At 52.1% G+C, this 24,671-nt stretch overlaps 1 protein-coding gene across 1 annotated transcript; it reads right to left on the minus strand.

Moving 5' to 3' along the window:
* Positions 1-232: 232 nt before the first annotated feature.
* Positions 233-24,557, minus strand: Loxl1 (lysyl oxidase like 1). Its single transcript, XM_031344984.1, has 7 exons — positions 23,022-24,557; positions 9,578-9,686; positions 6,149-6,286; positions 5,552-5,708; positions 4,736-4,831; positions 2,445-2,560; positions 233-549 (listed from the first exon to the last, which is right to left on the minus strand). The coding sequence occupies exons 1-7, from the start codon at positions 24,217-24,219 to the stop codon at positions 543-545; spliced, it is 1,821 nt and encodes a 606-aa protein (XP_031200844.1). The 5' UTR covers positions 24,220-24,557; the 3' UTR covers positions 233-542.
* Positions 24,558-24,671: the final 114 nt, after the last annotated feature.

Here is a 24,671-nt window from a genome sequence, read left to right on the forward strand (position 1 = left end):
CCTCTGCCCTCATTCCATGAGATGGGGTCCTCTGTCCAGGAAGACAGCACGGCCTTGGACTAAACTCCTCAGCATTTCCATGATGGCTAAGGCTGGAGGCCTGGAAATTGCCAGAGTCCTGGCCTTCTAGCAGCTACCCTTCCAACATGTTCCTACACAAAGGCTGAAACCTCAGAATATCTCTTGGGCCTGACCCAGCTGTGGTCCGCCAAACCACAGGGCACAGCAGAGCTCCAGACTAGAAAACCCTTGTTTTATTCAGCACCTGGGCAATCTTGCTGTGTGGGATGGCCAAAATATAAAAATTAGAACCAACACAGACACCATGGTGTTGTAGAGGAGAAGTAGGTACAAGACAGGGTCTGGCATCCAGAATCCCTGTGGTTTGGGTCCATGTTCACTCCCTGAGGCCGGCAGGGAGGGATGCCCCAGCGGCCAGCTGCCCTCGCCATAGGCTAGGTGGCTGAGCTTCTTGGGGGAGGCTGCCTGGAAGCAGGTCCTGCTTTTCAAGGAGAGACAAGGGGGGGCTCCGTCCACTCAGATCAGGACCTAAGGAAAGAGAGAGAATGTCAGCAGTGTGACATCTGCACCTTGTGGTGCAGGGGTGGGCACCCATTTCCCTTCTAGGGCCCCTCACCTCTTTGGGCAAGTCTCAGTTTGCCTCCTGCTGGCCGCCCTAGGCCCCAGGTTCTAGCTGTTTTTGTCAAGAAACACTTTCATGCTTGTTGTTTTCTAAGTCTGACACCCCTCTACCCCTTTTTCCTTAAAAAGGAGAAAAATGTTCTCTTTTTCCCTCTTAAGAAACATGATGGAAACCCACATGTGTCAGTCCCGTGGCCTTTCTGGGAACGCTCTGTGCAGCTTCCTGTGTATGCTGGCCCAGCAGCCTGCCTGTGGTCAGGGTCACAGGGACACCCTCATAAGACCTGGGGCTGTCCAAGCACTTATGTAAAGAGGTCTTGGAAAGAAGGGCCTCCGCCTCCACAACCACAGGCCTCAGGGGAGCCCAAGGGCAGCCCAGATGTCTACCCTCTGAGAGGACCCTGATGGTGCGATGGGGTCCCTGTGACCTGAGACACATGAAGAGTAAGTAGGCATTAGAAACTCAGGCTACCAAAGCTAAATTGCCTGTGAAGAACAGGATCTGTCATGTCACCCACTGGCCATGTCCTGGGAGATAGAAGCTTGATTCTACCCCTAAGTCACCTGATCTCTTTCCTAAAGTAGAGGTGGCAAGACTTATTCTTTCAGGTGTGAGCATATGAGTGGGAGTAATAGGCTAATGGAAGGAAGAACTGTCTTTAAATGTGCTCTGGTCACACAGTGAGACCTGATCCTTGTCACATACTGGATCCAGATCCTTGTCATTCACTGAGCCCTGTCCCTGGTTACACACTGAACCCTGATCCTGGTCACATACTGAGCCCTGATCCTTGTCATCTACTGAGCCCTGACACTGGCCATATACTGATCCCAGATCCTGGTAGCATACTGAGCCCTGATCCTTGTCATATACTGAGTCCTGGCCCAGGCCACATTCTGAACTCTGATCCTAGTCACACACTGAACCTTGATCCTGGTCACATACTAAGCCCTGATCCTAGTCATACAATGAGCCCTGACCCCATAGGCTTAAACTCCCATACTTGTCATCCTTCGACAAGCACCATCTTTGGAGTAACAACACCTCTCCAGAGACATGCAGTTTTCACAGTCTGACCACAATGGATGAACTAAGCTTAAAATGCTGGGACATTTTTAGTAGAAGATTATTGCTGTGGTCTAAGCAAACATTTTAAACTCACAGGGAGTAGAATAAAGTTGTAAGTTTGTAAGCAGAGGGTTCAATGCAAAGTGCTTCCTGGAAGGAGAGATTCAGCTGGCCTGGGACAGCAGATCCTAAGGACCCTGGTTAGCAATCATATGTCAAAAGCCCAGGACTAGATTCTGTTAATTTTCTGTATGATGAAGACCCAGGAACAGAAGTTGGCTTATTCCAACCAGAATTACTTCTAATCTGAGATTGTTTAACCTAGTCCACTTGATAATGACACTGATGAGCATGCTTGCTGTTCTGTTCCTCCAGGAGCTGGGAACCTGACCATGTAAGTCCTCATCCTAAGCTTATGTGGGAAGTGTAAAAGGCAGCTCTGAGAGCAAAGGTGTTATCAGGGCAAGGACGAACACATGAGGATTGCAGAGCCCATGCGTTTAACAGACCATCCTGCCTTCTGACACTTTCTACCTGAAAATCCTAGGGGACTACAAGATCAGACCCATGTCAAGCTCCATTGTGATCCAGGTTGGGGCTGGTACATATCTGTTGTCAACCATCAATGACTCAGTCCCAAAGTTCAGGAGTCTTAGGTATTTCAGGGAGTCCTGCCTGCTCCCCACGTAAGAATATGGTTGGGGTAGGAGTCAGGGGCTGGGTAAACACGTACTGGACGATTTTGCAATTTGTTGTAGTAACGTAGCGACCTGTGTAGTGGATGTTGCATCTCACCACATTGTTGGTGAAGTCAGACTCCAAAACAATGTACTTGGGGTTCACGTGCACCTGGAGAAGGGAAATGGAGAGAGACAAGGGGCCTGTCAGGAGGCTGCGCCTCACCTGCTCATCAGTGGAGAAATAGACACATGTGACAGAGAGGAAGACAGATGTAGGGGACAGAGTTCTGGGAACACAGAGAGAAGGATGGGAAATAAGGGCCAGCTATGGTCCAAGAAAGCATCATCTGCCTCCTCAGCAGGAGACTGGAAACTTCTGCAGAACCAGGGACCACTCCAGGAGGCCCCTGCATAGGTATTGTTGCCAGTTTCTGCCCCAGAGAATCCTGGCGGTGTGGATGGAACAGGGAGAGAACACTAGGCCTCCTTGGCTCCAGCACTCACAGCTATCATCTACCACAACAGGTCCTGGTGAGCTGTTGAGGATCCCAATGCTGCCTGGGTACTTACCATGCCCTGAAGCCACCACTTCTTAAGAAGATGGCTCAAGTATGCCCTGTGCTCTTTGTCTGAAAGAGCTACAGACACAAGCCATGACAGTTTAGATTAGCAGTCACTGAAGGACATTTAAGACTGGATGCAGTGGAGTTGGGGATGCAACCCTATGATAGAGCACCTGCCTAGCATGGATCATATACACACATACACACACACATACAGAGAGAGAGAGAGAGAGAGAGAGAGAGAGAGAGAGAGAGAGAGAGAGAGAGAGAGAGAGAGAGAGAGAGAGAGAGAGAGAGAGAGAGAGAGAGAGAGAGAGAGAGAGAGAGAGAGAGACCAAGAAGAAAAACCAAAATACTTAAAGAGAGCAGGGCTGGAGAAATGACTCAACCCCTAAGAACATTGACAGCTCTTCCAGAGGACTCAGGTTTGGTTTCCAGTACCCACAGTCAGCTCATAGCCTTTTGTATTCCAGTCCTAGGGGATGCAATGCCATTTGGATGCACAGATATACATATAGGCAAGACACCCATATGGAAAAAATAAATTAGAAAAATTAAAAAAAAATTAAAAAGGACAGCTGTTACTTAAGATCTTAGTGTATTCTTCACAGCTTGAACTGTGCACCATGTATGTGGTTCATTTGCCCACTGCCTGGGACCCAGATGGACCTTCCTTAGACTTTGAGGAGTACAGCTCGCCAGGCAGGACTCACACACACGCAACCTGTGGAACAGAGCTCAGGCTGCACAACAATGAGGTGCTTCTGTTTTGAAGCCACCTCTCCTCACTCCCACCCACATCTTGGTTTTTTTGAGACAGGGTTTCTCTGAGCATTCCTGGCTGTCCTAGAACTGATTCTGTAGACCAGGCTGTTAAGGGCCGCCTCTCTAGCAGCCTCTTCTTACAGGTACTTGCAAAGGAGGAAGGAAGATTTAACTTCCTGGGGTCAGGCTGTGGGGACATAGCCCTAACTGCATGTATGGGTATACCAAACTGAGCATAGTAGTATCAGCATGCTTTTTGTTTTTTTTTAAGATTTAATTATTTATTATATGTAAGTATACTGTTGCTGTCTTCAGACACACCAGAAGAGGGCATCCAATCTCACTACAGATGGTTGTGAGCCACCATGTGGTTGCTGGGATTTGAACTCAGGACCTCCGGAAGAGCAGTCAGTGCCCTTAACCGCTGATCCATCTCTCTAGCCTCCCTTTTCTTCCTCCCTCCACCAACCCCCTGGAACTCGCTCTGTAGACCAGGCTGGCCTCGAACTCAGAAATCCACCTGCCTCTGCCTCCCAAGTGCTGAGATTAAAGGTGTGTGCCACCACCGCCCGGCTTATCAGCATGCTTTTTTATTTGTCCCAGTAACAAGGGATGGGTGATGGCTAAGCTCACACCACTCCAGAGCAAGACGGGTGCCAGAAGGAATCTCAGTCACAGATGTCCTTCGAGGAGCTGAGAGCCTGCATCCCAAACATGGAAGGATTGGCTAAATGGCTCTCTGGGTCTTTGTCACTTAGAGGGGATCGTGGCATCACCTTCCCTGTCATTATAGCGGGGCTAAAGATTCCTGGGGTCTCTATGGAAAGAGAAGTGGTGTCTGCTTAAGACAGAAACTACCAGAAAGCAACATAATCTCAGATAATGTTGCAGATGGCAGCTGGGCTGAGCAACAAGGCCGGTGGGGGCACAGTCAGAGAAGGGAGCATCTTTCAGAAGCAGGAGGCAATAAGCATGGGTTTCAGGTTGGAGAGAATGTTGCAGAGCAGGAGCCCTACCTTGAGGATGTAGTTCCCAGGCTGTACATCGGTTATATCGATCCACTGGCAGTCAATGTCTGCATTGTATGTGTCGTAGCAGCCTGGACTCAGGCCCTGGGGAAGGGATGAATGCCGGTCACATCTTAAAGCCACTCCATATCCCCCCAAGGCAGTCTGAGCCTTCTTTCCACCTCTGTGCTTCCTCCTTGACCTGGACCCACGGTGGCTCAAGCCCTTACTAATCCACTGGGTGGATGAGCCAAGGAGAAGGTGGAGATGCCATAGGCAGAGGGGACATGAAGTAAAGGGGCAGATGTTTGAAGATGCTTGGCAGAGGTGGCTGGAGGAAGGGCTGAAAAAATAGATGGGCTTATGGATATTTTGTGAGTGAAGCAGTGGAAAGATGGGTTGGGATAGACCTTTGTACCCCTTTAGGTAAGTGAGACATGGTGTTATCTAGACTGTATGGCAATGTTCTGTTTTCTATTTCTTTTTCTTTTTAGTTTTTCAAGGCAAGGTTTCTCTGTGTGGCTCTGGCTGTCCTGAAACTCACTCAGACTCACAGAGATTCCACCCACCTCTCCCTCCTGAGTGCTGGGATTAAAGGTGTGGGCTACCACTGCCTGGTGTGGTAATGTTCTTTTATCTCCAGGACAGACACCCCTTGAGATGAGGGAGAAAGGGTCTTGTGCAGGCCCTTTTATGGTCTCAGGTCTTGTAGAGTATTCTCAACCAGAACTAAATGGGCACAGCCTTGCATTTGCTTATTCTTTGCGTGGCTGGCCCACGCCCATCCATATACTCCTGCATCCCACCCTGCCACACTGGCCCAACCTGCGTGTGTGAGGTGCAGGCATAGCGCTTGAGGTTGCCGAAGTCACAGGTGCTGTCCTCCAGGCAGAAGCTGGCCTTGTGTCCCTCGGCTACTTTCTTGCCCGTAGATGCGTCAAGCAGGTCATAGTGGCTGAACTCGTCCATGCTGTGGTAATGTCTGGGGAAGGCGAGACAAGAAAGCCTAGTTTCCCCAGGGCTTTCCTTCATGTCACCTCATGAAGTAACCCAGATGACCTGCTTCCTAACCACGGGGCCCTTCTATTCCAAGTCCCACAGGATGGCATCTTGATGCTAGTCACCTCAGAATGTCACCTCCTAAGGCTCCTCACTTCTTTTCTGGACTCCTTCCTGTTCTGGTCTCCCGTGGGCAAAATCCTGTATTCTAGACATTTCTTTCTCTTACCAAGACTGATCACCCTACAGCCCATCTTTAAACTCAGTTTTCTGGAGGATCTCCTGAGAATCCTTGACCAGCAGGATCCTCTGCAGGGCCAGAATGAGCACCTGCATCTTCCATTGCTACTGGGAAGGGATTCAGGCACAGAGAGAGCCCTGACCAGGAAGGGAGAAGCAAAGGCCACTGGGAGTCTCGCTTACTGGTGGCAGCTGTGCCACTCCCAAGTGTGGCGTGGCCGGTTGGGGAGGAAGTCCGCTGTGCCTTGGTTTTTCACACGCTGGGGGAAGCGCAGCAGTACTCGGAGGTCATAGTCGGTGGCCTCAGGGGCATAGGCTGTGCTGTGGAGACAGGGAAGGAGGTGGAGACAGGGAAGGAGACTCAAATGGTGCTGTGACCCCCAAAGTCATCAATCACATCAGGTCCCTGTGATCAGCCCTAGCCACTGTCCTCTGAGCTCCCTCCTGCCCCAAAGATCCCGGCATTTGATCTCTGTATGATAGCTGGGTCTGGCTTCTTCTCTCCAGACACACCCAGACCTGGCCTCCTCTCCTCTCTGGTCTTCTGGGTGTGACTGACAGCTTTTTTTGGTTTTGTTTTTGTTTTTCGACAGGGTTTCTCTGTGTAGCCCTGGCTGTCCTGGAACTCACTCTGTAGATCAGGCTGGCCTCGAACTCAGAAATTCGCCTGCCTCTGCCTCCCAGGTGCTGGGATTGAAGGCGTGAACCACCACTGCCCTGCGACTGACAGTTGTTAATGGACTCAGACCTCAACCTTGAGGGCCAAAAGTTTCCAGGGGACTCGGCTAGGGACAACACCCACCACCACCCTGGGAGAGGTTAGGGTCACATGAAAATCTTTGGAGGATAATTTAAAAACAAACGGTTCTGGGCGGATGAAGGACGCTGAGCTGGTAGAGGGTTTGCTTTGAAAGCATTTGGAACCGAGTGAATCCTCAGAGCCCAGTCCAAACCCAAAGCCATGCATTCCCAATGCCAAGACTGAGGGAGTGGAGACAGGGGAAATCCATGGAGCTTGCTGGCTAGCGGCCTAACCTAACCAAAGACTTCATACCAACGACAGACCCTGACTCAAAGAGGTGACATCCTGGAAGATAACCTGGAAGGCTGTCCTTTGGCCCTCACTTGTACATGAATACACATCACACAGCTGTGCACACACATAAACACATACACACGCACGCACACACATACACACACACACACAGAGAAATAAACAAATATAAATAGATCCTAACAGACAAATCCAGGAGCTTCTAAGCTCTTCCTTCTTCTGGGCAGAGCCTTCACTGGTGACCAAAGTGTATGCCATGTCTGTGTGACTGAAAGCCAGCTCTGAGGATCTTGGCTAAGTCTTCATGTTCCTGGTCCCTTGTACCCTGCTCCACTACTGACTGGATGTGAGCTCCAAAGACTTTTCTCCCATAAGACTTCTCTCTTTCCCACTCCCCACAAGCTGTTTGTATGACCATAGCCCTAGAGCTCACCAAGTTTCCTAGGCCCAATTCAAGTCCCTTCCTCCAGGAAGTCTGCCATGGTTGCTGTACTTAGAAGCACCTTGCTTGCCTGCGAGCTCTGCCTACTACCTATGGCTCATCCCGATGTCACATGTACTCTGGCTGGTGCAGGTGTGATTAGACCACCTCTCCCTGATGGTCCAGCTTCAGGACCAGTAATGTGCATGCACTTTGTCTTCTGGAAGCTTGTGACTTTAAATTCCCAGAAGAAAGAGAAAAGAGGGCTATCTTTTCTGAGAGAAGGACGGACACACACACACACACACACACACACACACACACACCAGGAAGCCTGGCTGCCAGCTCTCCTTTTTGCAGCTGACCGCTGACAGCTGTCCTGGCTGGCCTCATTTGGGGATGGGTTGTAAGGCCAGAGGCGAGAGGTGGCCGTCGTGGGGATTAGTTCTCTCTGAGAATACGTCTGGACAGCAGGCTGCTCAGACGCAAGGCCCTGGCCCTGTCTGGGGGAGGTTTGGAATCTGTCTGTGTCTGGGTTGAAACAAAACATCCTCCTTGCCTGTTTGGTGAAATCCTGCCCCGCTGTTCCGCTCAGAACATCGTGGGAAAGCAACAGGATCTAGCTTCTAGGCCTAGCTTGGCCACAGGCTCATGGCAAGACTTGAAGCAAATCCCCTCCCTTCTCTGGGTTCGGTCTGCAGTGTGGGACCTGGCCCAGGGCTCCAGCCCACACTTGAACGGTTGTAGAGAATCCTCCCACTGCAGGGCCCCAGCTCTGCAGGCTTTTCTGACTTGGTAATCCGGTACCCAGCCTCCCTGGAGGCTGCATCCCTGCAGGCCCCTCTTTCTTTGACCTCACTCAGCAACCCTCCTCCACCCCCAGCCCCAGAGCTGTGCATCCTGCCTCTTAGTCTCCCCCTGCTGCCTGCTTAGTTCTGTCATCAGAGCCTGGAATGAGGGGACACTCACTCCAGCTTGATGAAGTCACCCAGCGCACAGGGCAGGCTGCCTTCTCCTCACTCACCCAGCTGGGAGCTCAGGGCTGGGCACTTGAGATGCTTCAAGAAGATGTAGTGAGAATTTGACTTTGGCAAAACATGATTCAGACCCGTGCAGGCTGCCATGAAGACTGTATCCTTACCATGGGAAGAATGTCAGCAGGAGTGTTGTGTTTTCTTCCCAAGGACAAGGGACACAAGACAAGGCCTGAATGGTCAAGTCAACTGAGTGGCTGTCCATGGACGGAACAGGGATACTTTGCCCATCTGTGATAATATGAGGAACTTTCACCAGAGTGCAAATCAGCTGCTCTACCCATCACTCTGATCAGTATCACTTTAAAAACAGATAGCTTTACAAAAGAAAAATTACATTGAGTTATATGTTGATGAAAGTTCTTTATCTTACCACAGAGAGATAAGAGCTTATGGTCAACTACTCTGAGGGGCACTGGGCTAAAGGTCTAGAAATGAGTAAACGTTGACATTCCAAACGGTTTCCTAGAGAGTAAAAGCTAACAGAGTTCTCATGTTAAAAAATTAAAAAAAAAAAGAAGTTTTTAAAGTGAACAATTAAAGAGAAGATCAATGTCCCCTTTAACCAGGTCTTTCAGCACAGGAAGAGAGCCCCAAAGCACAGAAGCTGAGCTCTGCAGGGACAGGGCAATGGTCTCCTCCCCTCTGCAGAATAGAACAGTACATAATTGAGACCCCCCTCCCTTGTCACCTATGCCCAGCCACTCCCTGCTATGATGGGACAGGCTGCCAGAGCCAGATGAAGCCACACCCATCGTCGCCCTACAGCATTATGCCCTCCAGGACTTCCCTGACACCCGACCACTGGAAATACAGACCAGATCAATTTTAGTTCCTTTCATTGTGCCTTAGTTTTCTAATGGGGCAGCCCATTCTGCCTGGGCTGGTGTTAAGACTGACGTCACAGTGTAGTAAAGGGTCTCATAGATAACAAATGTAGGTTGATGGGACCCATCCCTTCCTTTTTCATCACTCCTTGAGCTAGGCAAGATGGAGGGCAGGACTCTGAGAGGCCCGGAAACTTTGCCAGCCTTAGGTGATTCCATCGGACCATCCCAAGGCACTCTACTTCATGCTTCACCACTTCCCCCCAAGTCTCTTACCTGGCCAGGCACTTCTCCTCTGCCGCACATCGCAAGGAGTACAGATGGGCTCTCTGCACGTATGTGGATGCCTGCACATAGTTGGGGTCCGGGACTAAGTCAGGGAGGCCTGGAGAGAGTGGGAGAGGAAGAATACAGCACAGAAAGGGTCAGGCTGGTTACTGCTGGCTCCAAGGACCTCCTCTACTAAACTGTTGGCCATTCTTCCTGGTCAGTGGGTCCTGGGTTCAAGGAGGTCAGCAGCAGCTCACTGCCTCTACAGCTTGGTGGTATGGGAGCCATTGAGACATCCTAGAAGATTTGGAACGAGAATAAGACCCAGGAGCTGGAGGGAAAAGGGGGTGGAATGGCATGCCACAAGTAAAGGCTTAGAAACAGGAATAGGGAGACCAAGGGATTTCCTGACAGAGCCGCTCCCTCTGTCCTAGTTCCCCAGGCCTTGCACAGTAGCCAAGACACCCCTCTCACCTCTATAGCAAGCTGTTTTCAAAGACCACCAGGACAGCCTGGGCTTATGGCCCAGGGTGGGCCCCAGAAGGTTCATGGGCAGAGCTAGGTGGGTGTTAATTGGTAGGAGGGGTGGGCAGGAAGAGAACACTTTGCCTGAGCCAGCAAATTCTAAGCCTGGTGCCAGCTGAGCTGCTCAGGGTATGTTCTTCTTGGCACCTGCTGCCACTTCTGGCCGTCAGACTCCAGACCAGGCCACAGCTATCCCCTGTGGGCAACCTCTGGTGCCCAACATAAGAGAGGGCCTGGCTCCCACTCCTGCAGGGCTCGGGGGAGTCTAAAGACTGTTCCAGCCTTTGGAGCACTTGTTTTCTAGGCCACACCAGGGTCAGAGAACCTTCCCCTTTCCTTTCACAAGTAAGAATCTGGGTAAGGTAGCACCAATAAGCAGAAACCACGGCAGGAATCAGACCCATCTCAGTGAGATAAGAACAGGATGATCTTGATGTTGGGATGAGGGCTAAGGTGGTAGAGTTGATTCTTGCTCCACAGCTAGCTTACAGGGGCTTTAAATTCTTCTCTAGAGCCTTGGAAATTCTGTCCAGCAAATGATTAAAGACTGTAAGTTCCTCCTAGTATCTTAGACCTCACTCTTGGGGAGTGAGGAAGGGTAAAGGCAGGCAAGATGGGGTGCTTGAGTCATGGAAAGGAGTGTCTAGGCCCCCTGTCTGCCAATCCCTCTCCACAGCTTAAAGGTCCTGATAGTGAGGCAGACAAAGGCTTCACAGCCTTTGACAGAGGTATGTGCCTGCATATTCCCCCCACCCCTCACACACACACACACACACACACACATACTTACAGACTCTCATACACACTCAGACTTTTAGACTTTTGCAAACACATACACACACTCACACATACATGCTCACACTTATATATATCCCCTGGGTCCCTGCCTTGGACCTGTTCTCCCTGGGGCCTGGGCCTCAGGGGCAGCCTGGTCCGGGCAGCTAGGGTGATCTCACCTACTTGGAATGGAGAAGAAGCTTAGAGTACAGGGTGGGTGAGGATGAGGTGGCTCCTGGCAGATGGGGGACTTCTTGGCCAGCCGAGGCTCTATGACATGAGCCCCTTGGAATGTTTGCAGTCATTTCCCCAAGGGACCCTCAGGACCTCAAACCAGCTGGGAGATGGTTCTCACCCACTGATTCCCAGAAGTTTCTGGAAGAGGAGTAAGAAAGGGAGGAGGGGTCCCTTTTCCCCACCCTCTAGCAATTCAGCAATAGGTGGGTGTGGCAGCTGGGCTTAAGCCTCATGGGCCCGGCATTCAGCACCAGACAGTCTGCCGCTCCCACCCAAGCCCTGTTTCAATAAATACTACACAGATGGCTCCACGGAGCTTTCCTGGCCTGACCCTTCCTCTCTAGGCTGTTTCATGAGCTGGCTGTGCAATCCTGGACAGTGAGAGGAGCCAGAGTCCAAGGCTAGAGGCACTCGAAGCCAGTTATAGTGTTCTTGTTCCCTGACTGAGCTTGACCCTGGCGGCAAGACTGAACCCAATGACCACACAGGAAGTCCTGGTCTAAAGTTATACAGTGAGCATGCGTTCTGGTCACGCTTTGACTTGACCATGGTCACTCACTGAGCTTTAACTCTACACACATTGTGGTCACATGTTGAACCCTGATCCTGATCACATACTGAGCCCTGATCTTGGTCATAATTGAGACCTAACCACGGAGCTTTGACTCTCACCACACACTGAGCCCCGATCCTGTTCATGCATAGAACCCAGAGCTGGGTCACACACTGAGCCCTGATCTATCAACAACTCTGAGCCTTAGTCTTGTTGTCCTTGGTTTCTTTCTCTTCATAGTAAACAAAAGCAAAGGACTAAGAGAAAAGAGCCTTCCAAAGGAATCCTTTCTGATTCTAATGGAGGAGTGGCTTTGGTGGAAGCCCAGGAGCCGCTGGGAGGAGTTATCTGAGAGTACACTGGAGAGATGGGTCCTCACACTTCCCCAGGTATAGTATGCTCTGTGGTTTTAAAGAGATAGGTACACAGTTATGGATGTGGACAGTCATGTATTCAGTCACCAACTGTTAAAGAAGCAGAGGATGTGATCTGCTTATAATGAGTGGGATTCAGGTCCTGCCCTCAGAGAGGCCCCCATCGGAACAGAAGGAACCCACAGAGAAGTATGAGGAAATCCAACTGCAGGAAAACCCCAGTAGGGAGTGAGGTGTGTCCCATAATCCCAAGTCTCAGCTCTCTCCTCTCATTCTTCTGTTTTTATAAAAATAAACTTTTGGGTTGAAGAGATGGCCGAGCAGTTTAGAGCACTTGCTGTTCTTGCAGATGGCCTGGGTTCCACTCCCAGCAATCACATGGTGGCCCATAACCATCTGTAACTCCAGTTCCAGGGGATCTGACACCACCTTCTGGCCTCCACAGGCACTAGACACACACATGGTCCATATACATATATGGAGGCAGAACACTCACAGAAATCAAATCAAATAAATAAGTACAAGAAAATGAACTTCTTTTTGAAGCATGTCTTTGTCTACACACAAAGACACAGATTTTTTGGTGCAGTCTGGCAAGGTTCTGACAGATGTATGATGTCATCAACCGCCACCACAACAGAGGTAGGGAAGTGTCCCAAACCCTGACACATACTGATAGGGTTTTGAAGCACTGTAAATTGTTTTTGTCTTCTTGGGTAGTTACATGAAATCACTCCTGTTATAAATTCAGCATTGTGTTTAATTTTGACCACTACCAAAGTCCCTGTGACTCACCTAACTCCCCCCTCCCTACCTGTGCCCCCAGCTCCTTGCTATCCTAGAAGTTCAGGCTGGGTCTCTGACCTCAGCCTCAGGAACCCCTGCTGAGGTCCCAGGGAGTGCAGGGCCCTCCCTTAGCTGGTTTGTTTTCCCAGGCAGGAACAAAGCCTCCTTCAGGCTGTGATCTGCAGAGGGCAGTCTGGCCTCTCATGCCCTTTGTGGGGCTAGGGTATGAGGGAAGGCTGGATGGTAGTGGAAGGGAGAAGAAGGAAGCCTTGCCTGGAGATCAGCAGGTTCAGGCATGGGGAGGGCGGTGCTGGCTTGCTGTTAGCTTGTAGGGCACAGGCAGGGTGTTCAATGTAGAATGAGGTCCAGGTACTATCAGTATGATCACCCCTGTTCCAAGGTGGGCCAAATCCAAGGGCACCATCAGTTATGGGAAATAACTTTGAGGTAGGGTGTGGGCTGGCATGTATTTTTCAACAAACACAAAGTCTGTTAACTCAACCATCCGGCTTGGACTTAGAGACTAAAAACATGGGTTCCTGTGAGTACTTTTCTCTGAGATTGTCATGTTTTTATAACTCTGAAGAGTAGGATCAATTTTATGTGTGACTAGTTCAGAGAAAAATGGTCCATGGTCTGTGTACAACTTCTCAAAATTTTCCCTTCAGCCCTTACCTCCAGTCATGTTAGATATGTCCTAGAGCACCCGTGGATCAGTACAGACTGAGTAGTTCATGTTAGATGGGACTATGTTTTTTAAAACACAAATTAGGGCTGGGCACGGCAGTTCATACTTTTAATCTCAGCACTTGAGACGCAGAGGCAGGCTGATTTCTGAGTTTGAGGACAAGTCAGATCTAGAAATTGAGTTCCAGGGCAGCCAGGGATTTAAAAAAAAAAGGGTTGGGGGAGGAGGAGGAGCAGAAAACAGAACAAAAAACCCCACAACCATAGACGAGAGGAATGGAGAGATGGCTCAATGGCTGAGCACTCATTGCTCTTACAGAGGACCCAGGTTCAGTTACCAGCACCCACATGGCAGCTTCAAATCATAGCTCCACAGATGGCTCCACAGAGCTTTCCTGGCCTGACCCTTCCTCTCTAGGCTGTTTCATGAGCTGGCTGTGCAATCCTGGACAGTGAGAGGAGCCAGAGTCCAAGGCTAGAGGCACTCGAAGCCAGTTATAGTGTTCTTGTTCCCTGACTGAGCTCAGCCCTGGCCACAAGAAGTTGCCAGGGAATTTGATGTGATGCTCTCTCCTGATATCTTTGGGAATCAGGTAAGAATATGGCACACATGTATACATGTCAACAAAACATTCACATACATAAAAAACAGAAATAACAGTATTACGGGACCTATACTGTGTCTTCATTTTTTTCAATAAACCTTCAGGACCTCTTACATGGCTTGGCACTGCTAATGAGGAGTCTACAGAGTGCCTCCCCAGCATCCCATCTGACCAGGTTCCTGGGAGGGAGTGGCCTCTGAGCCCTGTCCCCCGCCACCCCCCCAGGTTCTCACAGGCTTACTAAGCACACATAACCAGCTCCTTTTTGAACCCACAGAGGACCTGCAACCTCCGTCATCCCAATCTTACAGGTTGGGGGGTGGGCTAGAGCCCAAAGACTATGACAACTTTACCCCACTGCCCATTTTGAGGGTGGTTGGGTCCTATCGCTGTGCTGGCTGGGCTCCTCGTGTTGGAGAATTATATGTGGTCCTCTCCAGGCCTTTCTGCCTCCACGTGTCCACTCTGATCCCCTGGATCCCTGTGCCAGGCCCCTGTGTTCCTTCTTCTCTAGGGAGGGTGTGCTGTCCACAGCCTGGGCCAGTGTACTGGGAACACTGAGTCAGAGGACAGCAAAGACCCTTGAGATAAAATGCCCAGGGCTCAGCTGGGGAGGGCCTGGGTGTGAGTGAACCAGGTCCCAGCAGCCATTAAGCCATCGGGCAAAAAACTTCCTGCCATGATGGGCCCCTGGGTCAAGGTAGTGAAGATCCAGCCCAGGGAAAGGCCAAACACTGCTTCTCAATGTTGTCCTCAGAGTCCTCTGTGGCAGTCAGGGCTCCATGCAAGGATCAGACACACTGAGTTTTATAACCAATGCCCTCAGGATAAGCCCTGTCCTCCAGTGGTGGGTTAGGTCTGAAACTGCCGGGCCTCTTGATGGCCTCTGGGAATCTGAGGACAACGACCAGGATCACTCAAGTATGATCTAATAGGCAACTAACCCTAGAGGTTAGTTCACCCCTGTGTTGGTCTTCCCAGTGTTCTGGCCCATTCCCCAATCTGAGGATCAGTTTCCCTATCTGAAAGATGCCGGAAAGACTGAACCAACCAGCTCTTGAGCACAGGTTGGAAGGATCCATAAACACTTGGAGATAAAAATACTTTTTTTTTCAGAGCTATCCAATCCATTCTCCAGCCTTGGGTAAGAGCCTGAGACCTCTCCTGACCTCAGCAGCCCATGCTTCAACAGTCAGGAAATTATCCCACTGGCTGACCCAAATCCTTCCTGCCTCATTAGAAACCTGTTCCCTCCTGCCCAGCATGTGCCTTTGCACGTGTCTGCACTTCACCTCTTTTTCTCATGCTTTGCAGGTTCTGTGGGTTCCATAGCCCCTCCCCTGGCATCTGTGTTTCCCAAGCCCCTGTTGCTGGGGCTCTTGGAGGATGGGAAGTGGAATCCAGCATAGCCCTAATCTCTTGAGCCCAGGACTGGAGGATAAACACAGTCCAGCAGAAACCCATCAGTCGGTTGTGAAATATGTGCTGAGCGGGATGTTTGGCAAGTGAACACAGCCAGACTCCAGAGGAGCCCCTAGGTAGGGAAAGCAGAAGGCTCTGCCCGGCTCAGACTTGAATAAAGATGAGCCAACACGGGGCAGGGCTGGCGGCTCCCAAACCCAGGAAATTATTAGCTAATAATTGAAACATTAAGTTGTCAGCACCCGCCCAGAGGTGCTCCACCTGTTCTTGGTAGCTTGCAGACAAGGTAGCTACAGAAGCCACTTTGCCCCATGGTGACAGGCCATTCCAGGCTGGGGAAGATGGCTGCTATAGTGACGGAGCCACGTCTAGACCCTTCAGTGGCTCCTAACTGCCAAAAGAGTGGAGCCTAGACATTTGAGGATGGCTACAAAGGCCCTTTGTGGTCCGTCCTGAACCTTCCTGCCCCTCTGGAACTTTGAAGAGTATGCATCAGTAAGCAGCTACTTAACAGAGCAGGTTGAGCTCTCTCTGTTCCCTGTGCCCTTCCGTGCACGCATACCCCTCCTCCATTCTCCTGGTTAATTCTACCCACACCGGGGCAACACCATTAGGCCCAGAGCCTACCTGTCAAGCCTACTTATTCCATCTCTATTTCTGCTTCACGCCATGGAAGCACACCACGGACACACTTGGGGATTCCCGCCTTTGGATTTTTGCACCGGTGTTCCCCCTGTCTGTAATGCTCCTCCTCCACACAGCTGAATAGCTAGCTCACTCATGCCTCCTTCAAGTTTTGGTTCAGTTGTCCCTTTGCTGAGGCCTGCAGGGGTCACCTCTGTGAATTGCTTCCTTCCCCCTGCTCTTCATCTTCCTAGATACCCTCTATTTTAGCCACAGCACCTACTACTTTCCCTATGAATTATGTATGTAAATGACAGTACAAGGCCCTCAAAGGCAAACGTTTCGTGTCTCTTTTTCACTAACAGTGCCCAGCTATAAGCGCTCAGCACACAGTAAGGTGCTAACATCCCTTTCAGGTACAGGTACGGACGGTTCTGAGCAGCCTCCTCCCAGTCCTCAAGAGATGTTGTTATCCACAATCCTCAGCTGGGCAGCAGCTCCTGGGAGCAGTCAGGTTGATGGGCCTTGTCATCTTTTGCCTGCACTGAGCTGCCAGTCAGGGTATCCCATATGTACAGTAAGAAGCTAGAAACTGGACACTTAGGCCAGGTGGTTTCTTATTGGTTGGCAGAGAGAGAAGGCAAGGATGAGTCTAGGGCACTGTCATCTACCTGCCTGCAGACACTCAGTGAGCAAGTGTATGAACGCATGCACCCACAAAGACTCTGCGATTACCTGCCTCTGTGAGCCTCTCCTCCTTATCAAGCAAAGCTGCTGTTAGTTTCCTAAGCCTCTTTACTTTAGGCTTGGGAGACCCATGGTTCCAGTTGGCCCAGGAGCAGGTTAAAGGGTAGGCTGCCTCCCAAGGTTTGACACTTTTGACAGCACTGACCTCTCTCCTTTCTGTCTGACTCCCTCCCCACTTCTTGGAAAAGAGTCCAATGCTTGGTTTCTAGGCCCTCATCGCAAGGGGGAGGGGCAAGAGACCCAAGCCCAGCCCTTACTCTGTAATCCTGAACCTATACAAAACGCCCCTGGGTCCAGCTGCAGTTGGGAGGAGGCAGTTGGGTCAGGGCATGGGTGGGAACAAGGTTTAGCCTCTCCTTCCAGTCTCCTGCCCCCGCTGCTGCTGCTCCTCCACAGGAATGCTGGGCACAGGAATTGGAAGCAGGTGTGGGCTGCCTGGCTGGACTTCTGGCAGCCTCCTGTTCCCTTCCTTTCCTGCTCGGGTCTAGTCACTGCCTGGGGAGCTTTCCATGTGTTCTTGGCTTGGAAAGGAAGTGGGGTGGACTCCAGCAGAGGAGAGGTGCCCCTCCTGAGTCCAGAAGATACACCCGGGGGCATCAAGAGAGAGGAAAGAGGGGGACAGAACTTTGTAGCTAAGCTCAGCAGTAGCTTGCTGCCAGCAAAGACACTAAGAACCCTCCCTACCCCAACTTCTAGGAAGCCCTGACAACGGGTGGGGATGGGGAGTGGGACAATGTCTGCAACCTCAAGGCACAACCAAAACAACAACAAAACGAAACAAAACATTACCCTCTCCAGAGGTTCAGACAAAAGAGTCACTGAACACTGAGTCAGGTGTCACTGTAAAACACTTCCCCAAGGGGCAGAGTAAGAATGAGGCAGAGAGAAGGTAGGTACCCTTCGTAGTCCGGGTCAGCTGCTTATAACTCTGTGGCCTTGGCTTCTCGGAGCCTCGGTTTCCTCCTATAAAAAGTGGGTGATAATGCTATCCTATATACTATTAGCTGTACCTAAAGTTGTTAGGTGGCTCAAATGAGAAAACGGGAAGAAAGTGCTTGGCAGAACATAACTCATTTCTAAGCAATGGCAGCTACCATCAGACGCCTGTTTAAACAAGGCACGGCTCCACAGAGACTTCCAGGCCGAGGGCAGGGGAGCGGAGGCCATATAAGAGGATAGTGAGCCAAGAGCCAGGAAGTCTGCCTGGGAGGAGGCTGCTCTGAACTGTGCGTGTTCCCTGAAACATCCACACTTCTCTCTGGACGACACTCACCTGAATGACCCTCCACAACTTTCAGTGAAGGGGCAACTGAGACTTCAGGGAAAGAAGAGGAATTCTGAGCTGTGACTCTGACTGAGCACCTTGCCTGCAGAGGTGCAGACCTTCCACAGAAGGTAGAAGGACCAAGTGACTTTACCAGTGAGGATGTAAGAGTGTTAGCCACTTGACAAGTGCTGTGGTGACAGGGATGTGTCCTGCCATGGCCACGGCCCCTTACTGTCACAACCAGTACCTGAGTAGCCATGGAGTGACTGAATACATGGACGAATGAATGAGTAAATGAAGTGTGTGTGCTATGCAATGAACACTAAAGAATTTAAACATGCATAGCTGTGAACACAAGATGAGTTCACATGGACTCAAGTCCCGATATCCCTATCAAAAGTCAGGGAGTGATCCTTCATCCCGTCTCTGAAACGAGACCATTAACAGTACCAGGCTGAGACTTCAGGATTAGAGAAGGTGAAGCTGGAAGTCACTTGGAGCCTCCCCCGGATGTGAGGAGGGTGAGAGGGAGAGGCCCAGCTGGCAGAGAGGCGGGGCTCTTGTCCTACCTCCCCTTATCTTGTACAAAGCTTGTCTGTGGTGTCTCTGAGCCATCTCACCAGGCTTCCTCTTCTCATAGTCCTAGAGCCTGTGACCTGTGTCACTAAGAGCTTGTGGGAGCAAACAAAATCATGGCACCTATATAGGTCACAAGGTTCAGAAGATGCTGCAGTTTGGCCAGGACTCCATCCCAGCTGTAAGGAAGCTTGCTGTGTGAAGGCCTCTGCCTTTTCTGTGTACCTAGTCAAAGTGTTGTGGAGGAGAGCAGAGGAGGGGAAGGCAGGCTGGGGAAACAGGGAACCAGTCTCAGATGAGTGAGGGCAAGAAGCCAGGGCTGCTCCAGGCACTGAGGGCGTCTGCAATGTACGAGGCTGGTTAGAAAGGGCACTACCCTGGAAACACCCTGAGATGTTAGAGGAACATGGGGTCCCAGGAGCAGCACAATGGTGGCCGCGGGTGCCTGCAAAGGAGGAGGAGGAAAGGAAGGGAAAGGAAAGGAAGTACCTTAGACTCTGAGGCGTCAGGTGTCAACATCCAACTGGCCTTGTCAAGACAACAGTGGGGATGACACATGCCAGGCAAGGCTGGCACAGCCACGAGGGATGCCCTGATTGATGCACAGCCATCTTTGTGACCCGTTCCATATTCAGTGGCTGTGTCTTTCACAGGTTGCCTGGGCTCATGAGGCAAGCCAAGGTAGAAGGGGAGGAGATCTGTGGTCTTCTGGGGCTGGGGGCTTCTCAACACTGAGACCATCCCGCTGAAAAACCGAGAGGCTGTGATAAGCAGCAGCCAGAGCAAGGGTGCTGGGAGAGGAGGGGTCTGGCAGCAGAGAGGTGACATGGGGGGTGGGCACAGGGCAAGGGAACTAGTGGCCCTGGGAGGCAGGCAGCCACGCCCCAGGCCTCTCTGAGTGGAATGTGCTGTGAGAGATGAATGAGGGGCACGTAAACTCTCTGGGCCTCTGCACAGCCTCCTTCACCTTTGTGACCTGTCCCAGAGTTAGAGACAAAGGTACTGCAGAAGTCTTGGGCAGCCCCACACCCAGCATGAGAAGAAAGAGAAGGCTGCAGAGGCAGAGGCTGAGCTCAGGACAGACACTTGGAAGCCACACACACAAGGGGGGATGTGGGCGGTGCTCACATGTGTTTGGTGTTGTGAGGACAGATGCACACGCCCACACACAAGCACAGGCTGCCAGCACTGGGCCTCAGACCCCTGGGTATGTGGCCAGGAGGGATGAAGTCAGCCTCGGAGAATCTGCCCTGGGCTCCCACACCAGGCCTGGGGGGCTGATCTCAAGTACAAGACTCGGACTTCACTGGGCTGGGATTTTCCATGGTTCTAGTCTAGCAGGGTGGGGAGGGAGGAACCAATAGCAGGGGAGTCTAATGCCCCTTCTCTGGCTTTGTTGTGGGCCCTAAACTAGAATGTACCCTGACTCCCTCCCCGTCCCCCATTTTTTCCATCATCACAGTAGAGGGAACTTAGAGGATGCTGATCACCCTTCCCCTGCACAAGGCTTGGCCACCTCCTCTTCCTCTGAAAGTTCTCTCTGAGCCTCTGGGTGGGAGGCACTCGGTGTTGCATTACAGATGTTTCCCCTACCCAGTCTGATGCATTCCCAGCTCCCATGATTCCATTTCTGTTTTTTTTGTTTTGTCTTGTTTTGTTTTGTTTGTTTGTTTGTTTGTTTTGTTTTTTGAGACAGGATTTCTCTGTGTAGCCCTGGCTGCCCTGGAACTCACTCTGTAGACCAGGCTGACCTTAACCTCATAGATCAGCCTGCCCCTACCTCTCTTGAGTGCTGAGATTAAAGTCTTGCGATGCCACTGCCACCATACCTGGTCCATTTCCTTTGAACCCCACTCAGGGCTGAATTATGGATATGACTGAGTGCTCCCCCAAGCTGAGGGAGCACTCCTCGGTACCTCCCACAGCTCCTATTCCCAATGCTGACCTAGTCACAGCATCAAATTGTCCTTTCTGCTATGCTTCTCTCAGAGCAGAGCCTGAGTTTGATGCATGCCAACCTATCCACCCGGGGTGAAGAACACACTGCCTTCAGGAGAGAAGCACATTTGGTCCAGAATGAACTGTGGGGACAGCAGCCAGAGCCTGCTGGGTGTCAAGAATCCCACTGCAAACATGGGCCTTGCCCTGTTCTATCCTCCTCTGAACCAAACGACTTCCTTGGACATTCATAGGCCACAGAGGGTCCCTAAGAAACACGCTGGCTGGAGGCCCAGATGTATAGCCCTGGACTGCCTCTGCCAGCCTTGTGCCATTTGAGGCCTTGGTTTTCACCTCAGCCTAGAGGTGGGGCCCTCCCGGCTGAGTTTCGTTGAGCCGAGGTCTTACATCCTAAGAAAAGCAGCTACTAAAGTAAGTACTTGATAGGTAACGCACCCTCTCCTACAAGGGGCTCCCAGGGCAGGCAAGTCAGCACAAAGCCATGCTAGCTTGCTGCAGGCTGGGCCAAGCTGGTGACAGGGCTCAGAAGAGGTGTTTGGTATTGTCTCATAGAAGCCCCCCAACACACATACCCCACTTTGATTCACCTCCAGGTCCTGTGGTTTTCAAAGTGAGATTCAGAGTTAGACTCGAGCCTGTGCAGTGACTATGACACAGTAGTTGCTCTCCTCCCCTTCAGACTCTCCTTCCCCTGGTCTTCAGCTCCAGGAGCCCCCAAACAGCAGCCCTTCAATCAGGCCATCTTGGCTGGAGAAATCGTTACTCAGTGCTGACAGAGACTGAGGAGCCAAGGCTGGGCTGAGCACCAGTATCTTTGGGTCATAAAGGCTCATTTTCACCCGACGGTCCTGGTATAGCAACCCTGGTATGGAGAAGGGAATTGTGGACAGAGGGCACTGTACTGTGTGTGCATTGAGAACTCAGTGGAAAGCTTGACCAGAGAGCAGACAGCCCTGTATAACAGGACAGCATCAGCAAGGGGATTCTAGGACAGCTGAGGATGGGCTGATGGCCATCCAGCACTGGCCAGACGCAACAGTTGGCCCCTGTCACAATAACAGCACATGTGGAAGCTGCCCATCTGGCAGAGGAAGACCGCTCCACCCTGACCCTTGTGTGCAGATGACATGGCCTTCCCAAGAATAGGTCATATCTTCATCTCTGGGGAGAGCCAGAGGGTGGCCCGTCTCCAGACATTTCCTGGGACTCTCCCTCAGAGCCAAGACGAAAGTGAGGTAGTGGAGCCTCACTGGCCTGGGTTATGTTTTACAGAACATTGTGACATACAGTGCCCAAGAGAAGTAATATTTAATGCGATGTGTTTAAAAACAAAATCAATACAAAAAAATCTTCAATGAACAAATATCCCACTTCAAATAAAGAAAGGACCCATTATTGATTTTTCAGTTTGCCCCAGGTTATGGAAACATTACTAAGTCTGTTTAAAATTTGGACATATTTGTTCATAAGAGATTTTTTTTTAATGCACTGGAAATAGTACTTATCTTCATTACTCAGGTTTTTTAGTGCTCATTTGAATTTTATGTCCTGGCCTGTGGACTCTGGCATCCCAGCCTTGTAGGATTCCCCTCAAAGCTCTGAAGATTTTGTCTGTTCAAGTGCTGCTCTCTGACTGCCTACTTACCTCACCAACAGCTAGCTAGTTCACAGAGGTCCAGGCACGGGGACACTTCTGCACCCCCAGAAGCATCCTTAAGGCCTCTTGACCCCTAAGTCCAAGATTCCCATGAACCTTCGCCTTACTCTGTGCACAGGCATAGGGGAATTTCTAAGAGTGTTAAGAGATTCCCTGAGCCTGGCAGTGGTGGCACACGCCTTTAATCCTAGCACTTGGGAGACAGAGGCAGGCAGATTTCTGAGTTTGAGGCCAACCTGGTCTACAGAGTGAGTTCCAGGACAGCCGGGCTACACAGAGAAACCCTGCCTTGAAAAACAAAAACAAAAACAAAAAACAAACAAACAAAAAAAGAGAGATTCCCTGAAGAGGGAGAAACAGGGGAGCAAGACTTTCCCTGCTTGTCCCTAGATGATCCCAGACAGATCTGCAAAGAACTTCTTAAAACTTGGCAAGTCCTTCCACGATTCTCCCCAAGCCAGAGTCAGAACATAGGCCTACCAGGTAGGCCTTTGACCCTAGGATAATGGATGGATTCAGGAAGAGGCACACTAGGGCTATCAGCTCCACGGTCCTTGCTCAGCCACTACTGGGAGGCCAGAAACACGGGGTCTGCACCCCTTAGGCAGCAATTCACCAGTGGCCAGAACCAAGGTGCTCGTGGATTGTACTCACCGCGACCGTTCTGGTTGGGTCTGTACACACTACCCACGCTGAGACGGCCCTGCTGGGCGCCGTTTCGCTCCCCGCCCTGGGAGGGCGCATCAGAGTTTCGCACAGGCAAGTAAGGTGGCTCCAGCACGCGGAATGGGGGCTGTGGCTCCACCGCACGCGGAGGGACGTAGGCCTCGGGCGGCACATTGGCTGCATAGGGCGGGTACCAGCCGAGGCGGGGATCGCCAGCGGCACTGTAGGTGCCACCGGCCCCAGCGGGGGCCTGCGACACGTCGGTGCTGGGATCAGGGTAGGCCTGCTCGAATCCCGGGGTGCCTTCATTGTACAGGCTGTGCGAGTAACGACGGTCAAGGCCGTCGGAAGGTTGGGGCTGCGGCTGCGGCTGCGGCTGCGGCTGCGGCTGGGGCTGGGGCGCATAGGGCCTCTCTGGGGCTGGGTAGAAGCCCTGCGCCGGGTACTCCGGCTGCTCCTCGCCTCCACCGCCGTACTCCTCGTAGCGCGCCCGGGGCTGAAAGGGATAGATGACCCCAGCTGAGGCTACGGCCGCCGCCCCCGCGCCCATGCCGCCGCCGGCACCGCGGTAGTACACGTAGCCCTGTTCGTAGGTCCGCGACGCGGGGTCGTAGTTCTCATATTGGTTCACAAAGGGCGCCTGCGGATAGGGGAACTGCTGCGGGTAGGAGGATGGCTGGCGATAGGTGGTAGCGAAGGCCGAGGCCGAAACCGAGGAGGAGGCGGAGCCCCCCTGCCGTTGCTGGGAGACGGAGGTGCGGGCCCGAGCCATGCCGGTACTGTCCCCGACGGCCACCTCTCTCCAGTTGTCGGGCACCTGGCCGAAGCCGAACGGGTGCCGCGTTTGGCCGCGCACAGTGTCCGAACCCACGCGTCCGGGCAGGGGTAGGGACGGCGCTTGGCGACGCCGGGGTCCCCCCTGACTGCGCCGCTGCGACGTTTGGGGCGCGCCTGCTAGTAGCACCCTGGAGCTACTCTCCCCTCGTTGGGGCCCCGCGGGCACGTACTCAGAGCCCGAGTTGAGCAAGCTGTACACCTGCCCGTTGTTCTCCCACTGGATCAGCTGCCGCCAGCGTCCTGGGTCCGAGCCCTGTCCTGGCTGCGCTTGCTGCCCGTGCACCAGGACGCACAGGCAGGCGCCCCACACCAGGGTCCCCAGCTGGCTGCCGGCTCCGGCCAGAGCCATAGTGGCTCTTCTGCAGAGGCCGGGTGGGCAGAGAGGCTGTCAGGAGTGGGCCCCGGTGCGTGCTTCTCTTCCCACGGCCTCGAGGACAGGATGGCTCCTCGCCTGCCCAAGCTCTAGCTTTGTCCATCCTGGCCTTGTCCCGAGCGGGACGGCTCCTCCGATGACAGCATTTCGAGGCCAAGGGGTCAGGGCAGGGCAGGGGCGGTGCCCAGGGCTGCACGAGGCTTTCCGCAGGGCACGGGACGGGCAGGACCTCCTGGGGCCCTTACATGGCCAGCCCCACACTGGCTGGCTGCTCGCTAGGCTGGCGCTTTCCCACTCTGAATGAATAAGCAACAGGCTGGAAGTGTCTGGAGGTTTCAGAAACCTGGTCCGCCTGCTGGGGCCTCCTCCGCGGGGCCCTACGGCCCGCCGGGTTTTAGCTATGTGGCCTGTCCCACTGAGCAGTGCTC

Source organism: Mastomys coucha, unplaced genomic scaffold (assembly GCF_008632895.1).
Source record: "Mastomys coucha isolate ucsf_1 unplaced genomic scaffold, UCSF_Mcou_1 pScaffold23, whole genome shotgun sequence".
Taxonomy (NCBI): Eukaryota; Metazoa; Chordata; class Mammalia; order Rodentia; family Muridae; genus Mastomys; species Mastomys coucha.

Coding starts and splice junctions, on each gene's coding strand:
- Loxl1 (XM_031344984.1), bottom strand. CDS start 24,219: ATGGCTCTGGCCGGAGCCGGCAGCCAGCTGGGGACCCTGGTGTGGGGC. Junction 9,687..23,021: donor ACCCAACCAGAACGGTCGCG/GTGAGTACAATC, acceptor CACTCTCTCCAG/GCCTCCCTGACTTAGTCCCG. Junction 6,287..9,577: donor GAGGAGAAGTGCCTGGCCAG/GTAAGAGACTTG, acceptor CTGTCTCCACAG/CACAGCCTATGCCCCTGAGG.